Source organism: Solanum verrucosum, unplaced genomic scaffold (genome assembly GCF_900185275.1).
Source record: "Solanum verrucosum unplaced genomic scaffold, falcon-dt-bn FXZP01000159.1, whole genome shotgun sequence".
Classification (NCBI taxonomy): Eukaryota; Viridiplantae; Streptophyta; class Magnoliopsida; order Solanales; family Solanaceae; genus Solanum; species Solanum verrucosum.
Genome location: NW_026020705.1, coordinates 800854 through 812639, shown reverse-complemented (window position 1 = coordinate 812639; position 11786 = coordinate 800854). Strand labels below are relative to the sequence as shown.

Here is an 11786-nt window from a genome sequence, read left to right as displayed (position 1 = left end):
AACACTATCTAGATGTGCTCTTCATGTTATCTGTCCAATCACTATTAGAATACCCAAGAAGTTTCAAAGCTAGTTTTTTTTTAAACTTGACACCATAATTAATGTTACCTTTGATGTATCTGACAACTTATTTTTGCTGCATTTAGATGCACCTCACTAGCACAACGCATGAACCTCGATAGTATGCTTACATCATACAAAATATCGAGTCTTGTAGCTGTGAGATACATCAAACAACCGACTAAGCCTCTGAAATATGTTTCCTCCACTTTCTATGCTCCATAATTCTTGCTTAGTTTCTCTTTTTTGTTCATAGGAGTACTCATCTCCTTGCAATCTTTCATGTTGAACTTCTTTGAGAATTTCCTTAGCATATTTCTTCTGGCAAATGAAAACTTCATCCTATCCCTGCTTGATTTCCATACTAAGAAAATAGGACATTAGACCAAGGTCAGTCATTTTGAAGGCTTGCATCATTTCTTGCTCGAAATTTTCGATATGCTTTGTATTGCTTCCTATAACTAACACATCATCCACATATATAGACACAATAAGAATATCAATGCCATGATGTTTAACATAAAGAGTAGATTCTGATAAACTATTTTCAAAGCCTAATCCCAGTAAATGGCCATCTATTCGACCATACCAGGCACTAAGTGTCTCTTTAAGTCCATAAAGTGCCTTTCTTAGCCTATAAACTGTCTTCCTTTACTTTTGCCACAAAGCCTTCGGGTTCCTTGTCGCGCCCCGTTTTTCGCAAAACGGGTTCTGGGTGCACGACCTAACAACTCTTTTGGGCTTTGGGTGTTTTTAGTGTTGAAATAGGAAAGATGGAAATTCGATCTCATCCATTGATTTAATAAGAGATGAGGGGCTAGGATTTGGTCTTAGTTTTGATTAAAGACAGACGGTTGAGATTAAAAGATGAGAGTTTTAGAATCAGGTTGAATTGAATTTGAAGTGGCTAAAATTGAGATGAAAAGTGGCTACAATTGAAATAAAATTGGAATTGATTAGGCTAGAATTGAAAGGAAGTAGAATAAAATAGGTTATAAGTTAAATGATTTTGAGGAAATTTAAGAAATGCTATTCAATTAAATACTACATATATCATAATATTTTTATATAATTAAAATCACTTAAATTTTAAAACATTTAAATAAAATAAATACTTTTATCTTTACAAATAATTTTAAAAATATCTTAATAATATTTATGATAATTTTATAAAGCATGCATACTAAAATGTACGATTTTAGACAAAATCAACTAAAATTTTAGAATAAAAAAAATATATTTTAAAAAGCGTATTTAATCGGATAGCATTTCAAAAATTGCTAAAGGTCGGTCAAAATTGGGTGTCAACAGCTGCCCCTTGGTTGCTTGGGAATGAAGGATGAATTGTCGGGCAACCAACGTTGACTTAGTAGCCGATTTTGTCCGACCGACGAGAGATGTCAGTAGGATCAATTGAAATAAAAAAAATTGGAAAAGGGTACGACCGAGACTTTGGTATTAAGCCGCCTACATATCTCTGGTCATACGAGAATCAGGTCGTGTGTAGTTCTAGATTTAGGAGTAAACAAGACTCCTAAAAATTGAAAGATTGTTACGGTATTCGAGTGGAACGATATCGGCTTGAATGGATAAGATAAGAGTAGCGAGAAAGGCATGACAGAGAGATTTCTGGTTTTAGAGTGCAAAATCCGATGAGAAACAGTAAAATAAGTAGCCAAGGGTTATAAGTATCAAAGAATTCGATAGGGTCTTTGTTGCGATAGACGTAAGCATGATAATTGTAGCCGAGAGGGAGATTGATCTCGCCTGCAGAATGTCAGTCTTTGCAAATCTGTAGCTCATAATATGACTAAATAAAGTGATTAGAGCAGTTATATCGAATAAATGATAAAGGTAAACATGATGCAATTTCCCATATCGACAATGATGTTTGCCATAAGACTATGAAAATGATGTCTTAGGCTATGATGTCTAGGGCCATGATACGCAAAAATTATATCCTCAGGTCATGAGATGTTGTCTGCGGGCCATGAAAATGATGCCTTTAGACTATGACACCTTTGGATCATGATAAGCAGAAAGTAAATCCTTAGGCCATGATATGATGTCCGTAGGCCATGAAAAATGATGCCTTTAGACTATGACACCTTTGGATCATGATAAGTAGAAAGTAAATCCTTAGGCCATGATATGATGTCCGCAGGCCATGAAAATGATGCCTTTAGACCATGACGCCTTAAGAATAAAATAATGAATAAAGAAAGCGTATCTGTAATTCGGGCATCTGTTGATACTTGTAGCTTGTTTTTTTTTTTTTTTTATTCGGACATATGCAATTTCTCGAGCACAATGCAATCTCGGGCACATGCAATATCGGGCATAATGCAATCTCGGGCACATGCAGATGATGTAGATCTCGGGCACGATGCAATCTCGGGCACATGCAGATGATGCAATTCTCGGGCACATGGAGATCTCGGGCACAATGCAATCTTCGGGCACATGCATATGATGCAATTCTCGGGCACATGCAGATGATGCAATCTCGGGCACATGCAATCTCGGGCACATGCATATGATGCAATTCTCGGGCACATGCAGATCTCGGGCACATGCAATCTCGGGCACATGCATATGATGCAATTCTCGGGCACATGCAGATCTCGGGCACAATGCAATCTCGGGCACATGCATATGATGCAATTCTCGGGCACATGCAGATGATGCAATTCTCGGGCACAATGCAATCTCGGGCACATGCATATGATGCAATTCTCGGGCACATGCAGATCTCGGGCACAATGCAATCTTCGGGCACATGCATATGATGCAATTCTCGGGCACATGCAGATGATGCAATCTCGGGCACATGCATATGATGCAATTCTCGGGCACATGCAGATGATGCAATTCTCGGGCACAATGCAATCTCGGGCACATGCATATGATGCAATTCTCGGGCACATGCAGATGATGCAATTCTCGGGCACAATGCAATCTCGGGCTCAATGCAATCTCGGGCACATGCATATGATGCAATTCTCGGGCATATGCAGATGATTGGAGGCATAGACCTTCGTCTTATTGAAAGGATTGAGTGTCATTTGTTGACGAATTCAGAATATTGTAGCTTTGACCATTCGTCCTCTTGTAAGGAGTGGGTGCAGTTGAATGTTGATTTGTCGGGCTTGATATAAAGTAGCTTGATTCTTTTGTCTGATTGGAAATATGTACCAATAATTATTGATCTGTCGAGTACAAAATAACTTGGCCCTTCATTCATGTCGGAAGGATAGGGCACCGTTTACTGGCGATTTGTCGAGCTTAATAGCGGTCAGGTGATGCTGAAGTTATCTTTTGCGTCTGTACCTGTTTTCCTGTATTCAAAGAAAGATTGTGAGTTTAAAAATGGGGGCGGTTGATCTGCTCCGACCGGTGTGCTCCCTTTGACTTGCCATCCAGACCTTTCCGGGCATTTGCTTTGAAGAGAAATGTAAAATAGAGGGAGAGAGAGTTTTCGAAAAAGCTTTTGAAAATAATAAATTGTAAAAAGTAATGTTGAATCTTTGACCATGGCATAGTTTGAGACTTTGCAACATCTGACATCAGTATCAAATCCGTTATCTGAAGATTGTAGTTTGATCGTAGTGAATTTTTGAGACCCTCAAAAATTCTGCCCCAGTCTTGATTTGTGCAGGAAATGCTTTGTTCAAAGGAATTTTTGAGACCCTCTCAAAAATTCTTCCCCAGTTACTGATTTGTGAGAAAAAATGCTTTTGATAGAATTTTTGAGTTCCATTCAAAAATTCTGCCCCAGTATCGTGATTTGCAAGAATATGTCCTTTTGATGGAATTTTTGAGACCCTCTCAAAAATTCTGCCCCAGTTAACAGTCAAAAGGGGAAAATGAAATTTTTATTATGATAAGACCGAACTCCAAAGGAGCGCCTACGTATCCCCTCTTAAACGGGAATCAGGTCTGACGTAGTTCCAAATACAGAGTAAAAGAGCATGAACAATTTAGATGTAATATCTTTTCACAGCATCTGAGTTGATGGGTTTGGGCCAAACTTCTCCATCCATTTCTGCAAGTATGAGGGCTCCGCCTGTTAATACCCGAGAGACTATGTATGGACCCTGCCAGTTTGGCGAGAATTTACCCTTTGCTTCATCTTGGTTTGGAAAAATACGCTTCAGAACCAGTTGCCCAGGTGAAAAATGTCTGGGTCTAACCTTTTTGTTGAAAGCTCTGGCCATTCTATTTTGATAAAGTTGACCATGACAAACGGCGTTAATCCTCCTTCCATCTATCAATGCAAGATTTTCCGCCCGAATTTGTATCCATTTAGCATCATCCAACTCCGCTTCTTGAATAATCCTTAGAGATGGTATTTCCACTTCGGCAGGTATCACAGCTTCATTACCATATACCAGAAAATACGGCGTGGACCCAATAGAAGTTCTGATGGTTGTACGATATCCCAACAATGCAAAGGGTAACTTTTCATGCCAATGTTTGTGATTATCAATCATCTTGCGCAATATCCTCTTGATGTTCTTGTTTGCAGCCTCAACAGCTCCATTCATCTGTGGTCTATATGCTGTAGAATTTCGGTGATTGATCTTGAACTTCTCACACAATGATCTCATCAAATCGCTATTTAAGTTGGTTCCATTGTCAGTGATGATTGACTCAGGAATCCCGAACCTACAGATAATATTATTTTTGACAAAGTCATCCACAACCTTCTTTGTCACTGATTTGTGAGAGGTGGCTTCGACCCATTTGGTGAAGTAGTCAATTGCAACCAGAATGAATCTATGTCCATTGGATGCCGCTGGCTCGATTGGCCCAATGACGTCCATGCCCCAAGCTGCAAAGGGCCACGGTGAACTAGTAACATGGAGTTCGTTGGGAGGAACTCTGATCATATCTGCATGAGTCTGACATTGGTGACATTTTTGAACGTAGCGGATACAGTCTGTCTCCATAGTTAGCCAGAAATATCCCGATCTCAAAATCTTCTTCGCCAGTGTAAAGCCATTCATGTGAGGACCACATGTTCCTGCATGTATCTCTTCAATCAACCTGTTGGCTTCTCCAGCTTCGACACACCTTAGCAACCCCAAATCGGGAGTCCTCCTATAAAAGATTTCTCCACTTAGAAAGAATTGATTCGCTAACCTCCGAATTGTACGCTTTTGTACACTTGTTGCATCCTCTGTATACTCTCTACTCTTCAAATATCCTCGAATGTCGTTGTACCAAGGCTTTCCATCAGGTTCTTCCTCGACATGAAAACAGTATGCCGGTTGCTCGTAGATGTGGATGTAAATAGGATCAATGTAATTATGATCAGGATGTTGAATCATGGAAGATAAGGTGGCTAAGGCATCTGCGAATTCATTCTGGATCCTTGGCACATGTTTGAATTCTGCCTTGATGAACCTTTTGCATAACCTATGCACGCACTCCAAGTATGGTAACAATTTCCGATTTTTAGTAGCCCATTCGCCTCGGACCTGATGGATCAATAAGTCTGAATCTCCTATTATTAACATTTCCTGGACATCCAAGTCAATAGCGCGTCGGAGCCCCAATATGCACGCTTCATATTCAGCCATATTGTTTAAGCATAGGAACCTGAGTTTGGCTGATACCGGATAATGTTGCCCAGTTGGTGAGATCAAAACAGCTCCGATGCCGGATCCGCTCAGGTTCTTAGCTCCATCAAAGAACATCCTCCAACCATCATATTCTTCAGAAATGTCTTCCCCGACAAAAGCTACTTCTTCGTCTGGGAAGTAAGTCTTCAAAGGTCTATAATCATCATCAACAGGGTTTTCCGCCATATGATCTGCTAATGCTTGTGCCTTCACTGCCTTCTGTGTAACATACACTATGTCAAACTCGCTCAGTAATATCTGCCATTTAGCCAGTTTACCAGTAGGCATGGGCTTTTGAAAGATATACTTCAGAGGGTCCATCCTTGAAATCAGATAAGTAGTATGCGAGGAGAGGTAGTGTCGAAGCTTCTGGGCGACCCAAGTTAAAGCACAACAGGTACGCTCCAATAGAGAATATCGAGCCTCATATGATGTAAACTTCTTACTCATGTAATATATCGCCTGCTCCTTCTTTCCAGTCTCATCATGTTGCCCCAAAATGCAGCTGAAAGCATTATCCAACACTGATATGTATAACAACAACGGTCTACCAGATTCCGGTGGAACCAGCACAGGTGGATTGGATAAGTAATCTTTGATTTTGTCAAACGCTTGTTGACATTCGTCTGTCCATTTCACCGCAGCATCCTTCTTCAACAGCTTGAAGATAGGCTCACAAATGACAGTAGATTGAGCTATGAAACGACTAATGTAATTTAGTCGACCCAGGAAACTCATTACCTCTTTCTTACTCTTCGGCGGAGGTAGATCACGAATGGCTTTGATTTTCGATGGATCCAGTTCTATACCTCGGCGACTGACAATGAAACCCAAGAGCTTCCAGCAGGAACCCCAAAAACACATTTTGCAGGATTTAACTTCAGATTATACTTGCGTAGCCTAGCAAAGAACTTTTGCAGATCATCTAGATGATTTGATCCCCTCTTTGATTTGATGATGACATCATCCACATAAACTTCAATTTCCTTGTGGATCATGTCGTGAAACAAAGTGGTCATTGCCCTCATGTATGTAGCGCCAGCATTCTTTAACCCGAAAGGCATTACCTTGTAATTGTAGACACCCCACGGTGTGATGAAAGCAGTCTTCTCAGCGTCGTCCTTGTGCATCTCAATTTGATGATAGCCAGCAAAGCAATCCACGAATGATTGTGTTTCATGCTTAGCACAGTTATCGATTAAGATGTGTATGTTAGGGCAATGGAAAATTATCTTTGGGACTAGCTTTGTTGAGATCTCGATAATCCACACAGACTCTAACCTTCCCATCTTTCTTTGGCACTGGAACGACATTTGCAAGCCAGGTCGGGTACTCTGTCACTTGAAGGATTCCAGCATCTAATTGCTTCGATATTTCTTCCTTGATTTTCAGACTCAACTCAGGCTTGTATTTTCTCAACTTCTGCTTCACAGGGAGGACATGCTGGATCAGTAGGCAAACGATGAGCTACGATTGAAGTGCTTAACCCTGTCATGTCTGCATAGGACCAGGCGAAGATATCCTTATTCTCCATGAGACACTCTGTATACTCTTTCTTGTCCTCTTTTGTCATATGGATGCTTACTCGGGTCTCTTGTACCACTTCTGAATTTCCCAGATTTACCACCTCTGTTTCCACTAGATTCGGGTTGGGTTTTTTCCTCGAATTCCTCAACCTTTCTGATTAACTCTTCAGGGACCTCACTTTCTTCGACTTCCTCTAAGTCATTAATGTTAAGTTGTGCAGTCTCATTATATGCCATAGTCTCAGATTCAACATTTTTATAATAGATTTTGTTGGAAAAGAACAACGCACAAATGAATATAAGATATTAAATAGATGGGAAAACAACTTTATTGATTGAAACTCAAGGCTTCATAAAACTAGTATTTGAAAACAATAACAAAGAACTGAAATTTAAAATTGTTTTATTGAAAATTTTAAAAATTTGATAGAAAAATTTCTTCCACAGCTACCCAGATGCCCCGACGAGGTCTGGATGGAGTTGAGGTCCAAATGCTGATGCTGATCCCTGCTTCAATGCTTCCCCTAGGGTCCCCCTTCTCCTCCTCGTTGATCACACATTGCAACCTTTTCCTTCCTCCTTAGTCAAAGATAAACCCTTCATGTCTTCCAAAAGATCACCAATGATACATCCCATGAAACCTGCTGATTGGAATGATTGGTACAACAGTGGTATCGGGTTCTTCAATGGATAGTAGTACCCATCTCTAGGTGGTTGCCAATCAAGCCACTCCTCAGTAGTATATTTATATCCCAGGCCAAAAGTGGTTGAATGACGAACGGTTGTATAGGTTCAACTATTCCTTGCAAATTAGCTCCCAAACCTTTCCCGAGCTCGAAACCAAACCAGGCCCATCATATCTATGATCTTCTGACTGAACCATGGTTGCACTTCAATGTTGCCAACAAGCTCAACTGTATGGTACATCTCACCGTCTAGATGACCCCCTCCTTCTATCGCATATACAGGATGTCTCTTTTCCCATGAACTACAACCTCTTCATGATCCCATTCAAAACTTCAAGCATTGATGAAGAGTAGAGGGAACTGCTCCAGCCGTATGAATCCAAGGACGACCCAACAAAGAGTTATATGAAGATGGAATATCCAAGACCTGGAAAGCTATTGGGAAAGTAGCAGGACCAATGAGCATGTCCAAGGTTATTTCTCCAATAGTACCCCTCTGAGAACCATCAAAAGCTCTCACGTTCATCTTCCAGGTTTGAATCTTTGCACTATCCACGCCTAGCCTTGTCAACGTGCTCAGAGGTGCAGATATTCAAACCCGAACCTGAATCAACCAAGGCTTTGGTGATTATCTTGTCCTGATATTGAACAGAAATGTACAAAGCCTTATTATGGGTTGTTCCTTCAATTGGCAACTCATCTTCATGGAAAGATATTCGATATGCCTCAAAAACCTGCCCGACCATTTGGGCTACCTCTCCTTGAGTGATGCTAGATGGGACATAGGCTTCACCCAGGACCTTTAATAGAGCATTCCGATGAGTTTCGGAAGATTGCAGCAATGATAGGATGGATATTTGAGACTGGGTTTTAATCAATTGCTCAACAATAGAGTACTCTTTTGCTTGCACCTTCTTCCAAACTCCTTGATTTTCAAGTTCTACCAATTGGTGCCTTGGATTTGCTGGAGCTTCCCTGCCACCAAATTTTCAGAAGTGTAAATTCTTCCCGATCTAGTAACTCCTGCTGCGGTGTCTGCTTCTTCCACTTTTACTTTTCCTTTTCTGTAGTCCCATGGAACAGCATGGTATCATACTGGACAGGGGAAGGCGCCCTATAAACAGTGAATGGAGGCTTGGGCATGGCGATCTCAACCTCAAACGGAGCACGCCTTTGCACTACCATTGGAGTCTGAGCGTAGCAATCATTGCTTCTTCTGGCTCAAGGACCCAAATGGATTTCTCCCAATCCGAGGTATCATCGGCTTCTATCATGTTGACCTGATGGTTAGGCAGAGGGTTATTTGCAACATTTGGTGCTGGATCTTTCAGTTGGATGGCCTTAGTATCAATCACATTTGAATCTTATCTTTCAGGGGCTCTGCAAATTTCAGTAGTATGACCTTTCATCCCAGAATGGTAGGCACCAAACCTTGTTAGGGTCATACCATTTTGTGCGGACATCCACAGGCAATGCAGGAACTGGGGTGACATAGCCAGCCTCTTTCAGTCTCTCATAAAGCTGGGCTATGGCTCACCAGAGGGGTATAGTTTTTGCAGGTCTCTTCTTTCATATGGAGGTCTGTTTCGGTAGTTATGTTTGAGTGGTGGTGGAGTTTGGAAGTATGTGGCTGGGCATTATAAAGGATATGAAGCTTGTGATATTGAGGAGAGCATTTTGGTAATATACTGGCATGGGGTTGGGAGATATAGGTGGTGGAGCTGAAGGATATGGAGTTTGGGGATATGGAGATGGAGGTGGGGTTGTTGATTGGTACTTATAAGGGGTTCTGGTTCCTGAGCCATCATGACTGAGCCTGTTTTCTTCATTTTCTGCCATTCCTCCGATTGCAGAGCTTTGTTGGTGGCTTGCAGGGCCTCAGATTGATGATAGTCCCATTTTTTATGCCTCTTCATTCTTTCACCTAACTTATAATTTCAGCGAAACTCTTCTCAGCTACAAGCATCATCCTTCATAATATTGTGGTTCTTGGCACGGATGAAGTAGTCTTTCATCTGAGATTCTTCCATGGGAGGTCTGGCCCTGCCGCCTCAGACCTCCATCTTATCGCATAATCCTGAAAGATTCACTGGGCTTTTTCTTCAGTTTTGGATGTAGAACCAATCAGGTGCATTTTCTACATTAAATCCAAACCTGTTCATGAAGTCTGTTGCCATGTCTACCCACTCATCCCATTTTCGAGGGTCTTGTTCAATATACCACATAGAGCCTCCCGGTGAGACTCCTCATAAACAACTTCATGAGTATCTCTCATCTCTCCCCACCCCTACAAGCTTGTCACAGTACATTCGCAGGTGGGCTTTGGGATCTCCAATGCCATTAAACATTCAAACTTTGGAAGCTTGTATCCTTCAGGTAGTTCTACGTCGGGATGTATACACAAATCCTCGTAGCTCAGTCCTCCCAACCTCTTGCTTCCTTCCACATGTTGCACCCTGTGCCAAGTTATCTAATCTCTCGGTCAGGGTTTTTATCAGAATGTCCTTTTGGGAGGACTCTGATTCATGGTAGTTATGAGTCACAGGAGCGGTTTCCACATATATGGGTTGAGGTTGTTATTTCCAGGAGTATATGAAGGGTTTGCATTTGGAACTGGTTCTGGAATAGTTGGCTTAGTTTGTTGGTGGTAGTGGTAAAATGGGATTTGGGTATTTTGGGCATGAAGTGGTGGGAAGATATTTGGATGAGTGGGTTCAGGTCGGGTACATTGGTTGGGGGATTGTTTGGCATGGTTGTTTGGTTAGAGTGAGGAGGATTGTCTATATTTTCGCCAAACTGGGTTCCAAGAGAAATAGATAACTTGGCCAAATCGCGCATATGCGCTACTTCTTCTTCCAAATCTAAAATCTTGCGCTCAAGTCTAAGGACGAGGTCACTTGGAAGTTGCCCTCCCTCAGAAGTTTCTACTCTTTCGTTGCTGCTTGTTGTTGTCAACCATTTTACCCTTGTCTCTGTACTCTCTTTGAGGAGAGGAGAAGGAGTCCTTTTTTATCGTGTATGTGCCAGAATGAAGGACAGATCAACCTTAGGAATGGAATCAACAGAAAAACCAGTGTTAGGAGATTAGAGCAGATATAATATAGCACATTGTTTGAATAAGCCGCTTAGATGCAAGGACCTCGTTGAGCCAGAGATAGCCTAAGACGCATATAAGTGATGCATAATGATTAATTCAAGCCTTATTTGCCAATGGAGTTTAGAGTTAGAGAAATAAAACGATCTTCATATATTGAAAATTTCAATTTATTACATCAGACTAAAGCAAAACTAGAAATAAACTAAAGGGCTAGGGATAACATGGGGAAATAAAATCCTAAAAAGAAACAGGGTCAATGTTGGTCTCCAATGTTAGGCACAATCTGCTGCCTCATTTCTGGAGTGATCTCATAGTCGCGGTTGAGGAGGTTGCGAGCCCATCTTCTTTCTTTTCATCACCAAAACCTGGAAGGCCTTTTGCATGCTATGCGTCCTCCAAAAGCCACACATAATACTCTGGTGTGCAGAAGGGTCTATGCTCTCAAACATCAATAGTTACTACTCTTCTCACCTTCGCAGTATGGTGCCCACTTGTGGTATTTCTGGCCCAAATCATACCCATAGTGGTCCATATGAGATCGCAGAGGTATCACTTGGATTTGTTCAAATTGTCAGAGGACTCATAGTGGTGCGTATGGTTGCACGCCATTTAAACCAATGAGCTCGATAAAGTAGAGCTCATTACCCTTATAATGACACGACGAGGCTTCAACTAATAATACTTCCATTGAATTTTGGTGGTTGAACGGTCTCTCAAGTACATAAACCAGTCCTCCGTTCCTACAGGGGAAGAAAAATATTTCATCCTTGTGGGATGATTCATAATGTTA

The 11786-nt window shown here is 41.3% G+C and overlaps 1 protein-coding gene across 1 annotated transcript; it reads right to left on the bottom strand.

The window, feature by feature from the left end:
* Positions 1 to 4040: 4040 nt before the first annotated feature.
* On the bottom strand, positions 4041 to 7260 carry LOC125812421 (uncharacterized). Its single transcript, XM_049491916.1, is given in 4 exon segments — positions 4041 to 6526; positions 6529 to 6904; positions 6906 to 7121; positions 7123 to 7260. Coding segments are annotated over 4 exon segments (3216 nt in total).
* Positions 7261 to 11786: the final 4526 nt, after the last annotated feature.